This window comes from Scyliorhinus torazame, chromosome 22 (genome assembly GCF_047496885.1).
Source record: "Scyliorhinus torazame isolate Kashiwa2021f chromosome 22, sScyTor2.1, whole genome shotgun sequence".
NCBI classification, from domain to species: Eukaryota; Metazoa; Chordata; class Chondrichthyes; order Carcharhiniformes; family Scyliorhinidae; genus Scyliorhinus; species Scyliorhinus torazame.
Genome location: NC_092728.1, coordinates 72,760,700 through 72,786,984, shown reverse-complemented (window position 1 = coordinate 72,786,984; position 26,285 = coordinate 72,760,700). Strand labels below are relative to the sequence as shown.

Here is a 26,285-nt window from a genome sequence, read left to right as displayed (position 1 = left end):
CAGACATAGCACCCAAACACATAGCGTCGGTATGTGTGTGTCGGTATGCTTTAATATCAATGGAGAAACAGTGTTGGCCATCACTGGAAAGAGAAATTACTTCGGCTGTAGCCACTGTAGCAATTGATGATGAGGGTATCTATACACCTAATCTTCTTTTGACGTCTCACTACTGCCTTATCCCTCAATTTCTCTGATGAGAGATTGCAGAGGGATACGCACACTCTTACTTTCCCTTTCCCTCTCACCAGAACCCAACCCTTGTCCCTTTTCCATTTCAAATACCCAAGAATGGAAAGCTGCCTAAGCAGTGGATAAAAAGAAAAAAAGCTATGAAACTGAAGCGGCACTGACACTTGATCTTACCCTCTGTACTCACCAGCCCAGATACTCACACTGTGCATATTTTAGGGGCTAGCGTAGAGAAGGAATCTACACCTGGTAAGACATCGGGATAGTGCATAGGGGGTGACGTTTAGCAGTGTTCAGATGAGGACATGGATGGGCCAGGCTTGAGTAAACAATGCAACCTTGTCGAAACAAGTCCAACAAATTGCAGTCCCTTCCCCTTCCATTCCCATTCACTAGCTTGCATCTTCTTGCTAGTGTGGTAGCCCCCATATAGGTCCACACCCAAAAGGCAACAGTAAACAAAAACCTAATCCGCCCAGTCCATCCGCCCTGCACCCATACCAGCAAACTAACTATGCTCCACCTCCCACAAGGGGCCATATGGCTCACACCTTACCATTCTATTTACAACCCCCACTACTTTCCCCTCCCAACCCTCACCTCCAGAAACCGAAGGATTCACACACCATGCCCCCAAACCTCCCAAACAAACCCTTCCCATCCCTCTCTTTAAAAGTCCCATTCAACGCTTTTCGCTCGAGACCCAGTCCTTTCTCCTTAACAAAGGCCTCCTCCTGCAACGGCATGTCGAAGTAGTAATCATTCGACTCCATCGTAACTTGCAGCATCGCAGGGTACACCACCAAAAACTATACTCCTTTCTTATATAACGCAGCCTTTGCCTTATTAAAGACGGCATATCTGTTTGCCAGTTCGGCCCCTATGTCCTTGAAAATTCAGACTAGGTTTCCCTCCCAGTCAATGTTATGATTTTTCTTGGCTGAAAACAGGACTCACTCCTTCCTCTGAAGACTATGGAAACAGATTATCACCACCCCTGGTGGCTCATTTGGCCGTGGCTTCTGACAGAGTGCTCGATGGGCCCTATCCAACTCTGAATACATTGTTCTCCCCACCCCACCAAACCGGAGAACATCTCCGAAAAGCAGGCCTCAGGCCCTCCACTCCCTCCGGCAGCCCCACGATCTTAAGATTTTGCCGCCTCCACCTATTCTCCAGAATTTCCACTTTTGCTCTCAGGCCCTTGTTCCTCTCTTCCTCGAACAGCTTCTCTGCTTCCAGCAAGGCGAGTTACCCTTCCCGCTGCAACAAGGCTTCCTCCACATCCTTCAGTATTTCGCCTTGCTCCTGCACAGCTTTTGACATTCTTCCCAATAGCACTTGGATTGGGCCCAATGCTTCATCAATGGCAGCTTTGAAGGACTCCCTCAGCTTCTTGCCTTGCTGACCAAACTGTTTGTCCATTTGCTTCCCAAATTTTTCAAACTACTGCACCATCACCACAGTCAGAATATCTACCATAATGGGTGCAGCCACCTTCGCCATCTTTACTCCTTCCGACTCCCTCACCGGCTATTTTCCTGAGGTTCCTTTCCAACAGGCTTCTTCGATGAAATATTTGACATAATTCCACCAGTAATTGTTTATACCGTCCGGTAGGCTGGGATTGACTGCACAACCCCCCTGGATATCAGGCAAAAAGCTCAAGTAACCAGGGCCCAGGCAGGAGCTGCCTTTTGCTTTCACATGACATCACCGGAAGCATGGAGTCCCAGCGTCTGGGTATTTAAATGAGCCTAATGATTTATTTAAATATGCTAATCTGGATCACTCCCATAAAGGGTGTGATCCAGTGCGCGCCGGGTGGAGCGAGTCGTGTGACGTGCGATCAGCCAGGTGTGGAGCCCAGTGGGCTCACGTGGGATTCAGCCATTGCGCTCAGCTCTGCGCTGGATGCAACATGGTGGTTGAATCTCGCTCAAAATGTCAGAGTTATCTACCAAGCAGTTATTTATCCAATCCTGCAGTATGCACTTTGTGAGTGGGATCCTGATATGGCCAGATTGAAGCAATCCAAAAACTTGGTGCATGATTCTGTATCTAGTGTCACATCTTTGATGAAAGATTTGGAATGGGAATCACTACAGCAAGGAAGGGAGAAAGATATGCAGGTTAGGTGGATTGGTCATGCTAAAATTGCCCCTTAGTGTCCACAGATGTGCAGATTTGGTGAGGTTATGGGGTGACTGGGATATGGTGGGGGAGTCAGCCTAGGTTGGGTGCTCGTTCAGACGTTCGATGCAGACTTGATGGGCCGATTGACAGGGACAAGAGCCTAATACCCTTCAGCAATATCAAAATATGAGGTCACCATCCACACAAACTAAAATGATAATTTGTTCCAAGTGTATCAACAATCTTTGTTCCTGAAGGAAATCTCACAATGAAACAACAGTTACAACCCCATCACTTGAAATCTTCAAGACCTATCCTTAGATTATTTTCATTTATAAGATTTTCATCATCGTGATTACTACATCAGGAGGTCATGTCTGACACAGCTGACACTAATGACACAAATGTTGGCTGAATACAGATGTTAATCTGTGATGCCAACACAACCAAGTTGAAGCAGAAAGAGTCTGGATAAATGTCATTTTCAGGTTGACAAACTATAACTAGTAGAGTGCCACAGAGATCAATGCTGGGGTCTTAACTATTGTTACAAATGAGAGATTATATAAATTGGTTATGTCTTATACTGCCCCACCCTAATTTATGTTCAACATAGGGCGGGATTCTTCGGAAACCAGCGGGGCGGGCAACTCTGGCGTGAAAGAGTGGCGTGAACCACTCCGGCGTCGGGCTGCCCCAAAGGGGCGGAATCCTCCGCACCTTCAGGGGCTAGGCCGGCCCCAGAGTGGTTTGCGCCGCGCCAGCCAGCGCGGAAGGGGCTTGGCGTCATACCAACTGGCACCGAAGGGCCTCCGCTGGCCGGTGCGAGTTGGCACATGCGCAGGAGCGCTAGCGTGTGCTGGTGTCATCCCAGCGCATGCGCAAGGAGGGTTCGTCTTCGCACCAGCCATCGCGGACCGGTACACCAGCCCGCGCAGAGGAATAGAGTGCCCCCACGGCACAGGCCCGTCCGCGGATCGGTGGGCTCCAATCGCGGGCCAGGCCACCATGGAGGTACCCCCCGGTGCCAGATCCCCCCGGGTCCCCCTGAGGCAAAACTCTGGGAAACTGTGCCAGTTCTCACACCGCAACACAAAAGAGGGGTAGCTGATGTGCTGGACGCAGTCGCTCAGATTCAAACAAACAGACCCCCCAGAGAGGGAAACTGAAAACAGCTGCTGCTGTACCAAGCAAAGGAAAAGATTGTTTTGCGTTAGCCAATGAAAAGGATGGCAAAGAGATGTATTTTACTATTCGGGGGGGACTTATGGAGGTTCAAGACCCAGGAGTCACCTTGCGGCTGGAAGTCAGTTTGAGGATACTCAGAAGATCAAATGAAAGGACACTGGAAGACTTGTCCCGGTGTGGCAGGGAGAAAGAAGTCCATTGAAAATCTGGGAGGCTACATATGTGCCGAGAAGATGGCATATGTACAAACAGATCATCATGCATTTTTGGTGAGTTAATGAATTAATGGGGAGGTAGCTTTTCTGTAGTTTACTGTATTAGTCAATGTTGATTTTAGTTTGTTACAGTAAAAGTCTTAAAACATAAAATCTTTTCATGCAATTCCTTCCGTCAGTCACTGTGAAATTCATTATCTCTACGGGGTCATATTTACAATTTATATGATCTTGATAAAGACACAAAGTGCATTGTAGCCTAATTTGCTGACTGCACAAAAATAGGTGGGGTAGTGTCTGCAAAAGAATATGGATAGATCGAGTAGGCAAACATTTGGCAGATGGAGTACAGCGTGAGAAAATGTGAGGTCCCCCACTTTGGTAGGAAGAATGGAAAAGCAGAATATTATTTAAATGGAAAGAGACTGCAATACAGAGGGATCTGAGTGACCTTGTACATGGAACACAAAACATTAGCATTCAAGCACAGCAAGTAATTTGGAAGGCAAATGGAATGTTGTCCTTTATTGGCGAGACCACACCTAGACTACTTCATACAGTTTTGGTCTCATTATTAAAGAAGAAATATTGGAGGCAATTCTGAAAGGTTCCTTTGCTTGATTCCTGGGATGAAGAGGTTGTCTTATTGGAAATGGTTGAGCAGATTGAGCCGATACTCAGTGAAATTCAGAAGAATGAGAGGTAATCATATTAAAACATTAAGATTCTGAGGGGACTTGACATGTTAGATGCTGAGAGAATATGTCTTATTAGAGGAATCTAGAATGAGGGACAGTTTCAGAAAAAGGGGTCTCCTATTTAAGATGCAGATGAAGAGGAATTTCTTCTCTCAAGTCGTTAGTCTTTGGAATTCTCTGCCCCTGAGAACAGTGGAAGCTGGGTCACTGAATATATTCAAGGCTGATTTACAGATTTTTGATCAACAAGGGAGTCAAGTATTACAGACGAGCAGGCAGGAAAGTGGAGTTAAAGCCACTATCAGATTAGCCATTATCTTACTATGCAGCTTAGGTGGATTTGCTATGATCAACGTGCAAGGTTACGGGAATGGGGCAGGGGAGCAGAGCTAGGTAGAGTGCTCTTTCTGAGGGTCAGTGCAGACTTGATGGGTCGAATGGCCTCCTTCTGCACTGCAGGGATTTTATGGAACCGAGGGGATGATTGTTTGACTCATGCTCCTATTTACTGTATCTTTAAGGCATATCTTTCCACACCACATCCAGCATTTATGTTTAGATATAAAAATGTAATCCCGGGGCAAGTTTGAATGTGTGCCAATGCCTCGGATGTAATTGCTCCAAAAAAATTCCTCTTCCTCATTCAATTTAGGAGTTGCATTGTAATCCCGAAAGGAATTATCATGCGAACCACTTTGCTTGTTATAAGTGATGTAAGCGACTGAGAGCAAAAGCTGTAGTAAAAGAGGGAAACCTGTTTTAATGAATAAAATAAGGAATAAAAAACTAATATACACTAAATAAAGATTAAATTGTACCTTATTAATTTCATATTTATTGAAGTTGTTGCTCCTATAAGTGGTTGGCGCATATTGCCTGTTATGGGAGTTGACTCAAAATCCATGTCTACATACACAATAATATCATCCAGGGATGTAACAACAGTACCCCCTTGTGACCAGAACTGCACATTTGAGGTTTTCTCATGTGTACATCTTCAATCTATCTGAAGATGAACAGTGCAAACACTTAGTGAGATAAGGCTTTGAGATGAATTGCCAACGTGCTTTACTTCATATTTAAATTGACAACTTCGTCTTACATTCCAATCACCTCTCAACCTATGCTGTCTGCAATCCTATTTAAAAAGAATCCGACTAATGTTGGTGTCTGTGTATGTGTTTTAATTTAAATTGTGCATAACCAGAAATGAAAGGCCTGCCACAGCCCATAACAAGCATTTGAGGGCAGAAAATTCCAAGCACAATGGGCTGGATTTTCCGATCGCCGACGCTAAAATCGCATTCGGTGACCGGCCGGAGAATCCGAGTACCCGCCCAAATCAGGGACGGCGTCGCTTTCGCGATGCTCCGTGCCACGTATGCCGTGCCACGTATCAACAGCCTCAGGACATTGCCTGAGGCCTGCCCCCGATGCTCCGCCCCCGACTGGCCGAGTTCCCGATGGCATTGGTCACGTGTGGTCTCATCCGTCGGGAACTTGGCGTGGTGGCTGCTGACTCAGTCCAGCACCGCCACAGTCGGGGGAGGGCCGATCCGTGGGCAGGGGGACTTTATTAGGGGCTGGGGGCACTGTGGGGGGTGGTCCGGGGGGCGGGAGACGGCCAAAGGGGGGTACTATTTAGCGGACTGGGTCCACGACCAGTCTCCACCATGTAGCACGGCACCGCTATGCCACGTACCCGGCAATTCTCCAGGGTGTATCGGCAGCTAGAGCCGGATGCTCTACGCTGCCTTGCTGCTATCCCCCTGCAAAACGGGGAATCGGTGGCCGTTCTGCGCCATGTTTTCTGGCGTAAAACACCACCGTTCCCACGCCGGCATGGGGACATAGCTCCAGAATCGGAGAATCCAGCCCAATAACTGATATATTTATTAAGGCAAATGAATATATGAAAATTATAGGCAAGAAAGTGCCACTCGCCTATCTATTATGCCCCATAGATTTGTGATGTTGTGTTTCACTCTCCCTGCCCATGTAGATCCATGTCATATAGAACATAGAACATAGAAAATACAGCACAGAACAGGCCCTTCGGCCCACGATGTTGTGCCGAACCTTTGTCCTAGATTAATCATAGATTATCATTGAATTTACAGTGCAGAAGGAGGCCATTCGGCCCTTTGAGTCTGCACCGGCTCTTGGATCCTCAAAGGCAAAAAAAAACACATCAATAAGGGCACAAAATCTGTAAAATTTCAGACATCCCATAATGTGTCTTTGAAAGAGTAATTCAATTACTCACATTACTGTGTTCTTTCCTTATAGCTGTGCAATTATTTTTCCTTTCAAATATATATATATTTATATATATGGAATTCTCTTTTGAAAATTACTCCTCAATCTGCTTCTAGCCTCTAATATCCTTTCATGTAATGTATTCCAGATCATAACAATTCACAATGGAAAAAAAATTACTGGCATCTCCCATTTATTCTTTTAACTATTACCTGAAATCAGTGATCTCTGTTTAATGACCCTTGTACTGTAGCCATCTGGGATGGCCACTTCCAGAATCCAAAATGGACGCTCACAAAGAATGTAGGGAAATGTGGACAATACTACACAACAAGCAGGCACAGTGCCTGAATGTATATTTGGGAAGCAGCTACCAGACGGAATCGAAACTCTGGATCGATTAGCATATTGATGGCCCATCTCCGAGGAACAAAGGAATAATACTCAGGTAGTTGATACTGTTACAGACAACCCGGCGCCAGAAAGACACAAACAAAGCAAAGACAACTGCCACCTAAGACACGCCCAGCCATCAGGACACCCACCCCTTTTATTGGTTAAGATCGATAACAATGATTGAGAAACTGCCCAATTAATTGGGACCAAGTTTAAGGCCCGCCTAAAAGCGCACGGAGCCCCTCCAAGTATAAGAAGGAACCCCCACGAGAGATTTGCTCTCTTGGATTTGGCTCTCAGGCGGAGAGACCCATCCACCAGCATCACCAGAAGCAAGTAAGTTCAAGGTCAACGCTCACTACCAGCGGACGACCTTAGCTGTTCTCCTGTATCTCTTCGAACCCAACAGCCTCAGATCCGAACAACGGCCATTGTTCCTCTGACTAAGTGGGCACCCGAAGTTAAGTATAGGCGTTAGCGTTAGAGATAGTTTAGTTTGTAGTACTGTTGTGCATGAGTAGATCTTACTGTGTGTGTAAATAAATAGTATTGACTTTGAACTAACTAACTGGCTCTTTGATCGGTATTCGGGTTGAACCTTGTGGTGGTATCGAGAGATACCTGGCGACTCTGAAAGTAGAAACATAATTAGGATTAAGAAAGGCGACCATATTGACCGCCATACTTATAACGAGATAAACAGAGCAACATTACTGGCGACATCTGACGGGACTCGACCTCGAAGTGGCTTCGTCACTCCGAGAGAACCCAAATATGAATTAGAAATCCAATTGGAAAAAGAAAAACCACAAGCGTAACACCAATACCGATCAAACCTCCAAGATTCGGAAGTGTGTTATTTGCATGTGTACTAACAGTGATATAAGGTAAACCTGAGAGATTTTGTTGCGTAAAACTTCGGGAGTTTTGTAGGCAGGAAAATAGCGTAAGCCGTACCATGTTTACAAATTCGGTAGAAACCCCAGAGATAGCAATAGAAATGGCAATGAAGGCAATGGAACGCCTAATGAACCCCCAGGAATTCGAGGTCGCAGCGACCAGTAGAGTAGGACAGTGTCCCGTATGGGAAGAGGAAATCAGAAAATATCTCAAAGGGAAAGGATGGCCCCTTTGGAGTGAATTTTGTGTGAACGATGAAACAGGTCCCAGAGGTATAGGGCATACTTGGTGGGAGAACCTGACAGAGATCCATAGGGAAAGCTCGTAAGCCGATGGCAATCGTGTCCTGCTTAGCACAATTGCAAGACACAGAGGAGGTCGTGAGGACACTCCGCAGAGAGATTGAAGAGAGAGATAAGAATAGTGAGGGAGACGTGAGTGAGTACGAGAAAGTTAACAGGGAACTGAGAGAGCAGTTAGCGGCGAAGGACAAGGAGATGGCGGATGTCAAATGGGCACACCAATCTTGTCTCGCCCATTTAAGCAGCTTTCGGTCGCAATATAAGGCCTACCAAGACACACAACGCGCAGTGTTGGTACGAGAAGAAACAGAACACCAAGTCGAGCAGTTACAGAAACAATGTAACGATTTAAAAGCAGCCCTACGAGCACTCCACAGTTCCATGATGGAACAAAGGCAGAGCTCGGTAGATCACGCCAAATGCCGAAAGCAAATTGCAGACCTGCAATCTCTGCTTTCTGTACAAAATGGATACCAGGACACATTTGGAACCAATTAGACCAAGAAAGTGGCCCCGATTGGCAGGAGTTAAATGAGATTGCCCATAGATATGTACATGGCACATGTACTCAGGACAAACCACAGAAAAGAAAAGCACCCCCACCCCCGACTGCACAGGCAGATCACAACCCTATGAACCCTGTCACCACACAGCGCAGGGCCCAACAAACGGAGACCCAGATTTTCTGTACATCACCCCATTAACCGTCACTCAATCAAGGGACACGTGCGATAAAATGACACCGTTCCTACCCACATCGGACCCACACCATTATTTCGCAAGAGTAAAACAACAGGCGACCATGTACAGCCTGGATGAAAAAGAGGAAGTGAAGCTCAGTTTTGAGCCTCGACCCTTCAGTCGTGACAGCCCTTCCCGACCCACAAAATGTAGGAGGAGGCACCCTCCAAGAAATGCATGCAGCGATTCTAGATGCGATCGGCTGCAACAAAGGAGACCCCGTGGAAGGCCTAAACAAATGTAGGTAGAAAAAGACCGAGCACCCCACAGCGTTTGCTGGACGCCTGTGGATTCATTTCACAGCGGTATTTGGAGAGTTAGCCCGTGCCCATTTGACCCCAGACAATATGGCCAAATGGACTTGAATCCTAGTCTCTCAGGCGACAGAAGCAGGACAGAGAGCTTGCGCAAATTACGATCCCTCAGACAAGGCCCACAATGAGAAATGGGTACTAAAAAGATTGTCCCGAGCTTGAGAACAGTCCGTTCAGGGAAAATCAGCTTACGGTAAAGCAGAGGAAGAGCAGGTAGGTGCTAGCATGCATCCAGTTAGAACACACCAGAACCCCGCATGGGTAAATGAGGGAAGAAACAGCCCACAGCTGCCTAAATCCCAAGAATGTTACAATTGCGGACAATTAGGACACTACGCACGAGAGTGCAATGCGCCCCAGAAATAGCAGCAAAACCAGCAGGCAGGGACCCTGAATAAGAATAGGGCCAAGCCAAGCCATAGTATTAGCGTCCGTTCCGATAACGCAGATATGAACAGCACCGATTGGCGCTGTTCGGACTCCCCAACTTGGGTCTGCGACACCCTTTGGGACAAGTCCGGAAGATCGGTAGTGGCAGGCACAGTCCGGGGACACCCCGTAGAATTTCTTTGGGACACAGGAGGGTCCCGCACCATGCTCAACTCCTCCACAATGTTTCAACGAGACACATTGCCCACCACAGACACCATTACTCTCAGCGATTTTACAGGGCACTTGCAGCAGGGATACATCACAGCCCCTGTAGCGATTCAGATAGGGAACATTTAAACTAAACACCCTGTAGAGCTAGTCGATCTACCCCAGACAGCCGAAAACATTTTAGGTATAGATTTTATGAGCTCCCACAATATATCATTCGACCCCATAAACAAATGTGTGTGGAGAATGGCAAAGGCAGCACGAGCCCCCGGCACGCTCACAGTTGGAGACTACGAAAACAGAATTAGCGCAGTAGGAGACTTCTGGTTCGACCCTCGATCCATTAGTCAGGACAGAGAGGTTAGAGACGTTTTGCAGCGACACAAAGCAGCTTTTGCCCAGCACAAGCTCGACTGTGGCAAAATTGCTGGCTTAGTGAACATTACAGGTCCCGACCCCAAACTAAAAAAGCAGTACGGTTTTCCCCAAGAAGTAGAGGGAGAAATCTCAAAGGTTATCTAGAGTCTGCTTTACCAAGGCGTACTCCGTTCAGTAGCCTCAACGAACAATGCCCCAATTTGGCCCGTCAGGAAACCCGGTGGATCATGGCGACTGACCATCGAGTACCGGGAACTAAACAAAGTAACCCCAGTAGCAGCCCCCACTGTAGCCACGAGTCCCGAGACAATGCTAAAACAGGGACTCCAGTCAAAAAAAATTTCGGTTTTGGACATTAGCAATGGCTTTTGGTCCATTCCATTGGATAAAGTGTGCCAATATAAATTTGCTTTCACCTTCCAGGGACAGCAATACACATGGACGTGCCTTCCACAAGGCTTCCACAACTCCCCCTCCATTTTTCACCGACAGCTGGCGAATGGATTAGCCAAATTTTCCCGACCCGACTGCCTTTTCCAGTATGTAGACGACTTGCTACTGCAGCCGGACACTAAGGGAGAGCACATTTCGCTTCTCGCCGAACTATTAGGACTCCTTCAACAAATTGGATGTAAAGTGAACCCCAAAAAGGCCCAGATTCTACAAGAAAAAGTAATTTATTTACGAACAGTCATCACCCATGGCAAACGCAAGATCGAGCAGAAACGCATCGACTCCATTGTCAAATTACATCTGCCCCATAATGTCACAGCCCTCCGATCATTTCTAGGACTGGTTGGCTACTGTAATCACATCGACGGTTTTGCCACAAAGGCAGCGCCCCTCTCCGAACTCCTAAAGAAGCAAGCACCATGGGAATGGCTTCCACGGCACACGGATGCCGTGGATGCATTGAAATGAGCCCTCAGCACAGCTCCCGCTTTACAGGTCCCAGATCCACTCTCCCCATACACAATTGAAGTTGCAACCACCGACCGAACCCTTTCGGCCGTGCTCCTCCAAGAAAGGCACGATCGTTTAGGCCCCGTAGCATACGCCTCACGAGTACTTGATCCAGTTGAGCAAGGATTTTCTGCCTGCGAAAGGCACCTGCTCGCAGTTTTTTGGGCAGTTCAATACTTCGCCTACATAACAGGACTCAACCCCATCACCATTTCAAGTGAGCACACCCCAACACAGCTTTTCCTGGATGGTAGACTAAAGGACGGCACAGTCAGCCAAATTCACGCCGCCCAATGGACTTACAGGGACTTCTGTTACAGGGACGGGGCATAACAGTAAAGAGGACAAAAACACACACTTTTCTTGCAGACAATTTACACTATGCTGGCACCCCACATGAATGTGAAATCATCTCCACCAAACACAACACAGGACCCTTTGTACCAAAGTCAGCTGCCCCGAAACCAGGTACTCCACCCCAGAGACCCCAGCCCACAGACATAGGCGCACCCCTAAAGATTTATGTGGATGGCCAGTCCACAGTTTCGAACGGTAAAAGGATTACCTGTTGTGGTATATATGTAGAGGACGCGCAGGGACGCAGGTTAGAGGAGACATCTTTGAAATTGCTCAGACATTTAGGCTCACAGGGAGCAGAACTAGCAGCCATCGCGTATATTGTAGAGCACCCCGACTCGTTCCCGACCCCAGCCGACATATATTCCGACATATGTCTGTAATAGTTTAACAGAATTCCTACCCCTGTGGGAATCTAGAGGTTTTGTTTCCGCAGATGGAAAACCCCTGCCCTCAGCCCCATTACTCCAGCATATTCTAAGGACAGCTAAAGATCGGAAATATGGTATTATTGAAGTTCGTAGCCACCATCGTTCTTCCCCCCCCCGGTAACGCTAAGGCAGATGCCCCAGCAAAGGCAGGTTCCAGACACGCGGTTCAGGTCTCACAGACCAACATTCAGGATTTGCAGGCCTAAAAAGGTGAATAGCTCAGGGAAGTTTTAAAATGCAACTTCTCAGCCCCGTACAATAAATACAAGAACACGTTGACGACTCATGACGGTGTAATTTTAGAAGAAGGTATTTATGTGGTCCCCACTCAGGACAGAAACCAAATTATTTGTCAATTCTATGACAACCATGGACATCAAGGCATAGAAGCAACCTTCGCCCACCTCAGACCTCTCTGCTGGTGGCCCGATTTAAAATCCAATGTAACGCACTACATTGAGAACTGTTTGATCTGCACCCAGAACAATCCGGACAGATATGCAAGGAAAGGTCAGCTTAGTCACACCCGCCCCGTTAATGGCCCCTGGACAAATTTGCAGATTGATTATATAGGACCCCTACCCCCCTGCAAGAAGGGTTTTAAGTATGTGTTGGTGGTCATCGACACCTTCACAAAATGGGCGGAAGCTTTTCCATCCAGAACGAACACGGCTAAAGCGACAGCCAAGATCCTCACTCAGCACATCTTTACAAGATGGGATCTTCCACAGAGCATAGAGTCCGACCAAGGCTCACATTTTACAGTACGAGTGATGAAAAACGTCCTCACAATTTTCGGAATCAAACAAAAATTCCACATTGCATATCATCCCCAATCAAGCGGAATAGTTGAGAGAATGAATAGGACTCTCAAAGCAACCCTAAGGAAAATGGTGCAACAGCACAATAGCACCTGGGACACAGTTCTCCCCTTTGCACTAATGTTCATAAGGAACACGGTATCCACGTCAACTGGATACACCCCCCACACCCACATGACCGGACAACCCATGAAGGGGACAGAATATTTGTTAGGACTCGATTTGGCCAGCCCCACAGACACCGCCCTCACCCATGAGAAAGCAGTTCAGCAGATTGTCGAGAATGTAAAAGCAGCCCAGCTTGCAGCAGCTGTTAGGCTTGTAACACGGAAGAAGCAAAGTTACGTTTGCTTCGACAAAACAGTACACGCCACAGAATTTGTAGTAGGGCAGCAGGTCATTCTATCCCTATACAACCCCAGCTCATTCCTCTCCCCCAAATTTGCAGGACCGTACTCCATTTCTGATAAAGTCAGCCCCTCCGTATATAAAATTACTTTTCCCAATGGGAAGTCTACATGGTTTCACATAAACCAGCTTAAGGCTTATGACACACAGAACAGCCATTCACACCACATCTCACTTGCAGCAGCGGATGAACACGCCCCGCCCACGGATGACCTTTTCCTACCCTCCCCCAACCAGTCCAGCCCATCCTCAGACACTACTTCGACTCCACCCCCAGAGGCACGACTCTGCCTCTCCCTTCATTCAACCAGCAGCAGCAGCGACAGTGATAGCGACAGCCCCATAGCATCGCGACACGATTACACCCCTGCACCAGGCCCCACACCCAGCGACTCCGAACAGGATTCCAGCGACCCCTTTGAGACCATGTACATTAAAGCCCCTGATCCAGACCCACCGCCCGACGACTATGGATTGCCCCCTACCACCTCCAACCTCGACACGAAACACTGGCACCGAGATAATTCGTACAGACTCATCCGGAATGATGAGATGGACCCCAATTCGCCCCAAGCAGCTTTGGCACAGCTACTCCAGTCACGAGTGTGGCAACCAGGAGAAGATGATGACTTTGAGTCTGACTCCCACCAGACGAGCTCTTTGCGACTCTGTTCGCTAAAGAGCAATGAGGTGTCCAGATGATGGTAAAAAGGAACTGATGGAGATTTACGGTGTACTTTCTGATGGAACCTGCACGATTTTTGTTATGTTAGTTTGTTGCTTTAAATGTTTCTTACTGTACATGTTGAATGTTGTTTGTTCACTTAAAGTTTTCATGGCCCCAATCCACCACTCTTTTAACACCCACTGGCAGTTAAAGGAACTAGTTTGTCGGTAGACAACCGATCATAGCTACTTTTCTGATTCGAAGGTAATCACAAGAGACAACATCCACGGCGAACACAAATTCTTTCCGTTCTTGTCCAGTCGCTCAGGCAGTGGAGAAACGGCACTGGTCCCTGCCCTGCCTGAGGACCCCCATCTGGTCAGCTACGCTTGAGTAGTGCACATACAGCACTGGTCACCGTCCTACCCGGGGATTTCACCCATTCTTACCCGCCGCGGCCCATACGCACCCCATTCGGAACTTTTGGTTCAAAACTCTTTTGTTTCCTTTCCAACGACCCTTAGGTTGCTCTCCATATGCTATTTACATCCTCAAACACTGGGATGGTACACCACCGCATCGATCGCACAGGCTGCGAGACTGCTCGCGCTGTGACAGTATTTTCTTCTTGGATATCTGGTCCCAAACTATTTGGTTTTTAAAAAATGAAGGAGTCACAGATGGTGAGCAATTATAATGGGTAATTGGTAATAAAAGGACAGACAGACAGACATACGAGATCTTAAGCAAGCCAATAACAGATATTATGCTTGTGTCCACAGAAATCCAGAACCACAGAAGCAACAGGAAGACCACGGAAGGAAGAAGAGAACATGAAGACAGACATCATGGTCTACATTTGGATCTTCGCAGGATACCTACAGTTGTCCGTGGACCCAACCCCCCTGACCCCTACCTCACAGGCCGTGAATGTTTCCCATCCCTGCCATACACTACAGCCAGAGACAGTAACTGGTACACCAACCTGGTGTGACAAGTTCATCACCTGGTATTCCCTGTCCTACATTGTAGAAGCACTGTTAGCCATGGCAATACTCTGTAGTGTCATCCAGACACTGAGACTTAGGAAATGGCGAAGGAAAGCCTCCCGCACTACGGTATATTCATTCAAACCCACTATTTTCGGACTTCAGCAAACCCCCCACTCTCTTTAAGTGAATTAAAGTGCATCGACTTTTTTTTGTTTGTTTGTTCTAATAAAAAGATGTAAAACTCTGTACTTGACTGCCAAGCTACAGAGACATGTATTGCTGCTACTGTATAGTTTATACTGTTGTAAATTATTTTAAGTGACTAAGGATAGTTTAAACAAGAATAGTTAGAGGTTCCCGTGTTTAATTGTAAATGCATGCCTGAATGTCATAGCGCCCCGTAGAATTTTATAATAATGTGTATATAAAACAATTTAGGTAAAGTTCCAATCCATCGGACAGAGTAGAATAGAGCCTGTCCTTGATTGCGGATGCTCGACTTAGGCAGAGAACAAAGAAGATGCAGTAATATGATCCTTCATGCTTCGCGTTGAGGATCACAAGGAGGGGGTGTAGCCATCTGGGATGGCCACTTCCAGAATACAAAATGGACGCTCACAAAGAATGTAGGGAAATGTGGACAATGCTAGACAACAAGCAGGCACAGTGCCTGAATGTATATTTGGGAAGCAGTTACCAGACGGAATCGAAACTCTGGGTCGATTAGCATATTGATGGCCCATCTCCGAGGAACAAAGGACTAACACTCAGGTAGTTGATACTGTTGCAGACATCCCGGCGCCAGAAAGACACAAACAAAGCAAGGCCAACGGCCACCTAAGACATGCCCAGCCATCAGGGCACCCACCCCTTTTATTTGTTAAGATCGATAACAATGATCGAGAACCTACCCAATTAATTGGGACCAAGTCTAAGGCCCGCCTAAAAGCATGCAAAGCCCCTCCAAGTATAAGAAGGAAACCCCCACGAGAGATTCGCTCTCTTGGATTTGGCTCTCAGGCAGAGAGACCCATCCACCAGCATCACCAGAAGCAAGTAAGTTCAAGGTCAACGCTCGCTACCAGACGGACGACCTTAGCTGTTCTCCTGTATCTCTTCGAACCCAACAGCCTCAGATCCGAACAACGGCCTCTGACTAAGTGGGCACCTGAAGTTAAGTATAGGCGTTAGCGTTAGAGATAGTTTAGTTTGTAGTACTGTTGTGCATGAGTAGATCTTGCTGTGTGTAAATAAATAGTATTGACTTTGAACTAACTAACTGGCTCTTTGATCGGTATTCGGGTTGAACCTTGTGGCGGTATCGAGAGACACCTGGTGATTCTGAAAGTAGGAACATTAGGATTAAGAAAGGCGACCATACTGACCGACATATTTATAACCAGATAAACAGAGCAACAGTACCAGTAGAATCAGTTTTTCCCTAACTCCTCTCTAAAAACCCTTCATAAATTTAGTACTTCCATTAAATCTTCCTTTAACCGTCTCTGCTATAATAAGAATGCTAACCCAACTAATTAGAGCTTTTCTGCATGTCCGAGGTGTTTTAAACTAGACATTAACCTTGGGGCTGCCTTCTGCATCATTTTCAAAGCCTCAGCATCACTCACCACGAGGGGACACCAAAACTAGGCACAATATTCTGAGGGCAAAATGGTATTTTTTTAAGTGAACTGTCCTATGATTGGAACCTAAAACCTTGTGTGCTTTATTATCAGATTCAAAGCTTCGATCATAAAGCTTTAAAGCACAATGCACTAAAACACACAGATCATTTACTTTCACCACTGGCTTTAATTCTGTTCCCGGTAAGGTGCAAGTATATTCAGGTGAAGGAGAAGAATGGCATGGGCCAAGTGGACCAAGTGTTTGTGGATGAATTCTTGGATCAGAATGATCAAAATATCATAAGTTATTAGAGAAAAGCAAGGTACAATTAAAAGTACATCTTCAAAATTGGAAAAGGGCTAACTCAATGGCATGAGAAGGGATCTAGCCAGGGTAAAATGAAAACAATGTCTGATAGGAAAAAGTATAATGGAAGAATAGGTAATCTTTAAGAAGGAGATGTTTCAGGTACAGGTGAGGAACATACCAACAACAGAGAAAGACAGATGTTACTATCTGGTTAGGGACCAGTGACTTTTTGTTGGAAGTAAACAAAGCTTGAAATCCCAGTTACCCACAGGAGAATAAAGCCACAATATTCCAATTTTAAACAATATAAACTTTGTAATACAAATTTACAATAAATATCTTATACTCTAACATTCAGAATTAACATAAGATAAATAGAATTAACAGGCAAAATGTGCTCAAACACACCACAGCTGCACATTAAATGGCAGATGTAACTGAGGCAAATCCCATGGATTTCTCAACAACCCAACCAGATGTCAGTGACCACTGTGAGTCACAAAACCTCATTAAAACTCTGCACCCTCAAATTGGATCTCAACCTCGCACTTACAAAGATATCCTCAGAATTCCCCTGGAAGTCACTCCGAATCGGACTGGCTCAATGATTGTTCACCTCACGATGGTTCAATCTCTCTCCCGATCGGCGCACGGGCGGAGAATGGGCGTTGACGCAAAAAAAACGGTGCGACGCAGCTCCCGCGATTCTCCAGTCCCCAGAGAATCACCGCGAATCGTACGCACGCAGTCTATGGGGCGCGGGTAGGGGGCCATTGACAGAGGCCCTGTGGCGATTCTCCGACGATAACTGGCCGAGTTCGCGACAGTGTGGTTCTAACCACGTTTTGCCAAGGGGGGGGGACCAGGCTAGCGATCGGGGGCCACCAATCCGTGGGCGCGCACGATTTCGAGGGGGCCTATATCTTCGGGGCCGCTCCGTGTTGTGAGTCCACTATGTCGCGCGGGGCGGCCGCCAAAGGCAGCTGCCGTGCGCATGCGCGAACTCCGGACCGGAAGTGCAAGGCCCCATATAGGCAAGCAGAGCTGCGTGGAGTACTCCTGCTAGCCCCCTTCAGGTAGGAGAATCACTCTGGACTTTCCTCTAAAGTGTGTGCAGAAACAGATAACTTTGGGGTTCCTGTGCATAATGTTTGAAGGTGGCATAACATATTGACAGAACAGTTAGCAGATCTTCGGTATCATAAATGGAATTAACATGTATGAAAGCAGACAAGTTATGCTGAACCAGTCCCAGTCGCTATACTTTAGGAAGGATGCAAGAGTATTTGAGAGGAGATTTTCCAGAATGTTTCAGAATTTAGCTAGTTTAGGTTAAAGAAACTGGGGATGTTTTCCTTTGAAGAAAAGCTATACCCATTTCCTGATGGTACAACGACTATGGGGACAAAAGATTTAAAGCTTGGGCTAAGGGACACGGTGGTGGGGGGACCTGGAACTCACAGTCCACAACAGTGGTAGAAGGGGGAGACCTTCAATGCTTTCAAAGGGAAATTGTACAGGCACTTGAGGGAAATGAACTCTTAGGACTCTGAGGATAAAGCAGAGAATGGGACTGACCAGATGTCTCGAGAGAATCTGCATTGATTTTTAGGTTATATGCCGGTTGACTTCTATTGCTCTGGATATTATTCTTGAAGTGTCTGATTGTTTCTAAAGTTGTTTAAAGTTGCTGTTAGGTAATTTCAACATTCTGAATTCTCCCTCTGTGTCTCCGAACAGGTGCCGGAATGTGGCGACTAGGGGTTTTTCACAGTAACTTAATTGCAGTGTTAATGTGTGCCTCCTTGTGACAATAAAGATTATTATTAAAGTCTGATTGGAATTGCAAGGACTGCAAAAGACTTTATTTTGCCTTCAAGGATCCTGCATAAACCACGTCGTTCCAGACCAGCTTGCAGTTGCTGTATTCTTCTTGAATTATAACATAAGAGGGGGAGCAGAGGTCACACACAGGAATGCTGGCTGCTGGAAGAGGGGATGGGAAGAATAAGAAGGAGGGCCCTCAGTAAGAAGTCATATCGCTTAGGGTGTTCAGGTAGAAACCATCCCAAACTTAACCTTAGCAATAAAGAGCATGTCAGGCTTCTCTGCTCTCCTAAGGAATCTGGCCTTTGATGCAGACACAACCGCAGTCTCAGAGCAGGCAGAGGTCAGCATGACCAGTGGCTATGAAGGTGATAGTGGCCTTCAAGACTAGAATAAGCAATACTTGCGTATCCTGCATTTTGACATCCACACATTCAGAAGCCAAATACACTCTGTCCTTGTCCCTGTCAAGCATGGTACCAAGGATTCTTTTCGTGAGATTTTTACGACAACAATTGCTTAAGAAACATTTGCACCTGATAGGACGCTGGCGATGTACAGGCATCGTTGGTTCGAGGAGATGACGGGTAGCATGTGCCGCAGGAGACTCCGTCTCAACAAAGAGACAATGCGGATGTGGTCCTCCGTGGAGGAGGAGGACCCCCGCTCCCCATGAAGGTCACTGCAGCCCTGAACATCTATCCATCCAGTTCATTCCAGGGCTCGAGCAGGGACTTGTGTGGCATTTCCCAAGCTGCAGCACACAAGTGCATCCACGAGGTCACAGTTGCTCTGCATGACCGGGCATCAGACTTGATCAAGTCTGAGCTGGACCAGGCCCACCAAGATGCCTGGGCTACAGCACTCTTCGTCATTGCCAGGATAACCCTGCACCGGGAATCAGTGAGTGCCCTTTATTAACACAATGGGGTTCCACTCCCTGAATGTTCAGCTCGTGTGCGACCTCCACCTTCGGATCACGCACATGCGTGCATGCTTCCCAGGGAGCGTTTAATGACAACTACATCCTGGGATAATTGGAGATCCCTGGTGTTTTCGATGGGCACCCCAGAGTGAATGGCTGGCTTTTGGGGGTAAGGTGTACCCGCTGAGATCCTGGCTGATGACACCAGTACGGAGACCAGAGACCGAGACAAAGACCTGCTATAATATGGCCCATGTTGCCAACCGTGCTGTCATTGAGCAGTGCATTGGCCTGTTCAAAATGTGTTTCTGCTGGCTGGACCACTCTGGTGGTGCATTGCAGTACACCCCCCAAAGGGTCTCCCGTTTTGAGTGGTCTGCTGTACCCTCAACAACCTGGCACATCAGCAGGACACTTGCTGTAGGAGGAGAAGGAACATGCAGCCTTTTCTGAGGAGGAGGAGCTGGACCAGGAGCTGGAGGATGAGCCCAGAGAGAACCCGTAGGAGATGCCGGAGGATGGAGGACAGGCAAGGAGGATGCAAGGGTCCGGCATACCCGGAGGACCAAGGAGGCCTTCATTCTCGCCCAATTCTCATAGAACGACAGCTCACCCCCCCCCCCCCCCCCCCGGCATCGCTCTTTCCCCCACAATTCCCCCTCCCCATCCCGCCTCAGTCCCTCTTTCTCCCCAATCCCCCCTCCCCCAATCCCCACATCACCCCTCCCCCCAAACCCTTGTCCCCCCCAATCCGCCCTCCCCCCAATCACTCCGTCCCCAAATCCCCCCTTCCCCCCATTTCCCTGCCTTCCACGACCCTGAATCTACGATCTTCCCACAATCCCCTGCCCCAACTACCCTATTCAATCCTCCAAGGGTCTGCAATATCACTGGCCTGTGTATTGTCAGCAGGTCAATATACAAGGCAGGAGAGTGATGATAACTCACTGTGAGGTGAGCTCTGTGCTCCTCAGTTTATGCCAACGTTTGATTACTCTTCTTCTGCTAACAGCTTGCTCACACCCATCCTCTGAACTGGGTCTGCATCGGGGGGTGTTTGATCTTGGACCACTGTGCCCATGGGGTGGGGAGGGGTGAGGGGAGCACAGACCAACAAGGGTAGGGATGCAGACAGGCCCGCTGTGAAGATTAATGTGACAGAGGCTTCACATCTATCAGGTTTAACATATTTTAATTGTGGACATTTAAAATTCCTATTCCCCTAGCTACAGAAAGTGACCCCCCGCCCCCCCCCCCCCCAATGTCCACTCAGTGCTCCTCAATCTTTCATAATCTAGTGTTATGCCTAGGTGTGTCCCCACATTAGAGTGGAGGCAGCTAGCTGCTTTCCGCGTTCTGTGGCCTTTGATGCCCTTGCCGAACATCCTCTGGAGGGCCTGGAGCTGGAGGTCCCAGCCGACTTACCAATGTCATTGGCATCACCGTATCATCTGTCCGGCCCTTTGCCCTTGAGATGTGCCGGTGGGGCGAGGGGGGGAATTCGGAAGAACTGGAGACCGGCGTCGTCTTCTTTGTGGCAAGCCCCAGGTTGGTCTCCAGAGCTTTCTCCTCCCTGAGCTGAGTCCGGGGATCCAGCAGACCTCAACTGCTGACTCACTTGGATGTTCCCGTCTCCATCTGATGTGCATCAGCAACTGCATGGTGCTCACCGGATTGTGCCACAAAAGCCTCTCCACTAATGTTCCCCACCGAGGAATGTGTCTCTGCGCCGGTGGAAGGCAGGGTTGATAGCTGTGACGCCTCAATAGTAGTCTCCTCGGAGCACTCCTCCGAGATGGTGTCTTGGATGGTGGTTTGGGAGGGGAGGAAGGGGGAGGGGTGTTGTGGGGGGACGACGACGACAATGGATAAGTGGTCAGTGAGAGTGGAGGACCATTTTGTCTGACATGAACAACTCACTTGAGATAAATCATCTGGGTGAAGGGGCAGTGGGATCCTCACCTCTGGGAAGCAGGCCAACCTCACTGTTGGTGACTGCTCTCCCCTAGGGGAACCCCGTGATTTCAGGGCCTGTTCTCCAAAGTCATAGAGCCCGACAGCACAGAAAAGGGCCTTCGGTCCATCACATCTGCACCGGTCAAAAACAACCACCTAAGTATTCTAATCCCATTTTCCAGCACTTGGCCCATAGCCTTGGGATCACAAGTGCACAGCTAAATACAACTTAAATGTTATGAGGGTCTCTGCCTCCACCACCCTTTCAGTCAGCGAGTTACATTCTGTGTAAAAAGGTTTTTCCTCGCGCCCCCGCTAAACCTCCTGCCCCTTGCCTTAAATCTGTTCCCTGGTTAAGTATCCCTCCACCAAGTGGAAAGGTTTCTTCCTGTCTACTCTATATGCCCCTCATAATTTTGTACATCTCAATCATGTCCTCCCACAGTCACCTCTGCTCCAAGGAAAACAACCCAAGTCTATCCAATCTCTCTTCGCAACTAAAACTCTCCAGCTCAGGCAACATCCTGGTAAATCCTGGTAAATCTCCTCTGCATTCTTTCCAGGGTAAAGAGGCAGTGGGATCCTTGCCTCTCGGGCACAGACCAACCTCACTGTCACACCCCTCCTATAATGTGGATTTCAGAACTGCACACAAAACTCTAGCTGTGGCCTAACCAACGTTTTATACAATTCCAGCATAACCTCCCTGCTCTTCAACACCATGCCTCAACGAATAATGGCAAGGGGGCCTACTGTTAAACTCTATGCCTCAACTAATAACGGTGAGGACTCGAAGCTTTGGTACTCTTCCCCTTCCCCCCACCCCGTCTTGACACTTTCCCGCTTATCATGTGCTATCTTCTCCTGCGGGACAAAGAGCAAGAATTGTGGGCTTCTCTCTTGATGGGTCAGGTGGGTCAATAGCAGGTGGAAAGTGTGGGCAATGCACCTGGACATGAAGGGGTTGTGATGGTGGGTGGCAGGGGATTCTAAGGAGCAAGCACGAAGGTCAGGGCCGGGATTCTCCAAGCCCGCGCTGGGTTGGAAAATCGCTGGGGGGCGGGGAGATTCCCGCCACGCTGCTCCGTCGCCGGGATGCCGATTCACCGGTCGCCGGAGAATTAGCGCCAATCGTGCCCGCACGGTCACCACGGCGCCGGTCGGGGGCCACTGAAATAGGCCCCCGCGGCGATTCTCCGCGGGTGACGGTCCGAACTCCCACCGAGTTCCTCTGAGTCCTGCCGGCGGGAGGGTGGAGCTGCGGCCGCTGTGGACATCCTGTTGGGGGCACGGGGGGATCTGACTCCATGCGGGGCCTCCATGGGGTCCAGGCCCGCGATTGGAGGCTTCCGATCGGCGGGCGGCCGCGATTTGGAGGGGGCCTACTTCCTTCCATGCGGCCCAATGTACGTTCCCCGACATGTTGCTCCGCTCCGGCGCGGAGACCGTAACCACGCCCATGCACCGGCACGGAGACGGCCAGCGCGCGCATGCGGCAGCGTCGAGACTGTCATCGCGCGCATATGCGGACCCGTGCCAGCCGTGCAGGGCCGCCTTTCGCCGCTGGAGCAGCGGGCAGCACTCCGGCGCTGTGCAAGCCCCCTGAACAGCGGTGAATTGCTGGGCCAGGAGGCCCACTGACGCTGCGTACACCACTCCAGTGTTTACGCCGGCGTCAACACTTGGGCGGAATTTCTGAGAATCCTGGCCCAGATTTGGGGAGGGTGCGAGGTGTCAGCCAGTGATTTGGTGGGGTGGGGGTTGGGGGGAGGGGGCAGGCGGGAGGTTTGAGGGGTGGCAGGCGCAACTGATGCCAGGAGATCGGTGTAACAGCTCAGTGGAGGCTGTTGCGTCATCTTCAGACATTGGATGGTAGTCCTTGCCATGCTGCGTGCACTGAGAGCTGCTACCACCGCATCTCAGGCAGTATTAGTGACCCTGCTGCTGGTCCTCCAACCCCTTCAGGGAAGCAGGATGTCCCATCTTGCTTCAACGGTATCAAGAAGACTGGGCCGGTTGGCACCCCCAAAGAAAGGAGCAGGTCTGCGTGCTATCATGCTTGAGTGTTGGCTGAGAGTGAGTGGTGAGGGAGCATTTAAAACTAGCTGTCCCTTGTTAGAGGCGAGACGGTGAGGCGCGAATCTGGCGAATCAGACGACAAGACAGCCAGTAATGGCGAGAAGCTCGTGGGGGCTCAATTTATGGCACAAAGAACTGTTAAATACAGACCATGATATCGCCAACGCGGCCATCGAGGAACACCCCGCCAATTACACCCAAAATGGCACTTCAAAATTTTCCTCTCAAATTGTGTCCAAAGTCTAAAAACAATTCCCTTCTGTGGGAGTAAATGCATGTGGAACTCTAAAGTAACAGATGTATGAAAGCTTTCAACAAAATCACTCAGGGCCATGCTATGCTAAAGCACCTAATTCAAGCATCACTGGAAAGCTGACAATATTTTGTACCTGACAATTTTTTTTGAAAATATAATCCATAAAAAATAAGTGACAATATTAAATCTAGATCAACTAGAGAAAAATGCCTCAACATTTGAAAATAATTATTTTCCATGAAGTGAGGGAAAGACAACTTGTCAGGCATTGTCATGACATTGAAAATACATTTGAAGTCATGCACCGAATGCTCCTGTTACTGAGAATGCAAGCTTATATCCAGCTGTGCGCAAAAATGTGGACTGAAATATTTTAATGACAATGTTCATAATGACAGGTGCTGCACACTAATGTTTCACAACCAACAATGATAGACTGAAATGGATACCTTGTAAAGCAGGTGGGGAAAAAAACAGCGCATTATCTTATGATGCCTAAAAGAGTCAATTGAAATAGTGTAGTCATATGCTAAATTATTATGAAAGAAAAAAATCTTAAGTGCAAATAGCTGAAAACAAATTTCTTTGTTATAGGATTTCCCTGACCCGTAAAGTTTGATGAAGTTACCTTGTCAAATGTCACAGCTGTAAACTACACGTATATAATAAAGCATGGGTAATAATGAGAAATACTTACAATATGAAATGTTCATGAAATACAGGATTTTTGCAGTCTGACACAGTCTTTGTCTTTTGTCTGCATCCACGATCACAGTCAGGTACCACTGACAACTTTAAGGCAAGAAAGGCGAGTTAAGTAGGATTGCAAATAAATAATTGAACTCAAAAGATTGAAAACACTGAGTAACTGTTGAAGTTCTATCAAGGTAAGGAAAAGTACTAAATTGAGTGCCACAAGGCTTGAATTTGGAGCCCATTGCTGTTTCTCATTCACATAAATGTCTTGGATTCAGAAGTGCTATATAAAATTAAATTGATTATCATACCTAACTAGCAGTGTCACAGGAACTGGTGGAGGATAAGGGAAAAAATGGGAGTGAGGAGGCTGTTAAGAACCCTGCTGATGTTAAATACAAGAGTCCCCAAAACCCAGAAGGGTAATTTGGAACACCGAATCTTAGTGCTGTATATTTTCAATTTGGTATACTGTGAACCAGGGAGAAATAGACAAGTTGTTGTGTGAACAATTGACAAACGAACTGTTATTAAATTAAAAGAAATAAAACACACAAGGACAATACTTAATACTTACAACACTTAATTACACCGATGGCTGTACACACAGTATTTCATGAAGTTACCCCTTTGATGCCCAACTACCTATATTCCCTGATCTCTAAGGCGCCCCATTATTCCCAACCACCATCCAACATTATATAATTCTATGAGCTAAATGTAGGAGATAATTACCACGCACAGGTTATTTGCCAAGTTTGGGGGAAAACTGTATTCAGATTCAGTGAAGGCAAAATCCGCTCTTCTTTTCAGGAGGCCTGTTTCTGCAGCTGGGTGTGGCTGTGATGGCAGCTGTGACTGTTCCTTTCCCCAGTCATTGTGCTATGGATGTATCATTCTTTCCCTTTGATGATATCCACCATGTGGAATCGGCTTTTAGCATAGATGTGTCAATTTCCTTGGGCGGGAGTCTCCGACCCCCCGCCGGGTGGGAGAATTGCCGGGGGGGCGGCGTGAATCCCGCCCTGCCGCTCCGCGCCGGCTGCCGAATTCCCTGCCGCCGGTTTTCGGGAGGGGGTGGGGTCGGCCTCCCCGGCAATTCTCCGGGCCCCGATGGGCCGAGCAGCCACCCGTTGTCAGCCAGTCCCGCTGGCGTTAAATAGACAAGGTCCATACCGGCGGGACCTGGCTTGATGGGCGGCTAGCGGAACCCTCGGGGGAGTGCGGGGGGATCCGGCCCCCGCGATCGGAGCCCACCGATCTGCGGGCGGGCCTGTGCTTGGGGGCATTCTTTCCCTCCGCGCCGGCCTGTGTAAGGCTCCACCATGGCCGGCGCGGAGAAGAAAGCCCCTGCGCATGTGGAGGAAACACGCCAGCGGTTTGCGCGCATGCACCAGAACACGCTGGCGGTCCTGCGTCTGCATCTACTAGCGCCAGCCGGCGGAGGCCCTTCGGCGCCAGTTGGCGCGGCGCCAACCCCTCCAGCGCCGGCCTAGTCCTCCGACCTTCCGCAACTTCTGGACAGCCCGACGCCGGAGGGGTTCACGCCGCTATGGGCCGCCCCGCTGATTCCGGGAGAATCCCGGCCCTTATCTCTCCACTTTGAAGTTACCTTTTCTATAACCCATTGTTTTCCTCTAGTTACATAGGTAA

General features: G+C 48.2%; 1 protein-coding gene across 2 annotated transcripts in view; it reads right to left on the bottom strand.

Annotated features, from left to right (window-relative positions):
• LOC140399129 (regulator of G-protein signaling 3-like) overlaps positions 1-26,285 on the bottom strand; it is a 369,904-nt gene that overhangs the window by 285,358 nt on the left and 58,261 nt on the right. For both annotated transcript variants that reach the window (XM_072488325.1, XM_072488326.1), the window contains one exon: positions 24,634-24,728. In XM_072488325.1, coding sequence (XP_072344426.1) covers positions 24,634-24,728 — 95 coding nt within the window. The remainder of the gene's footprint in view (positions 1-24,633; positions 24,729-26,285) is intronic.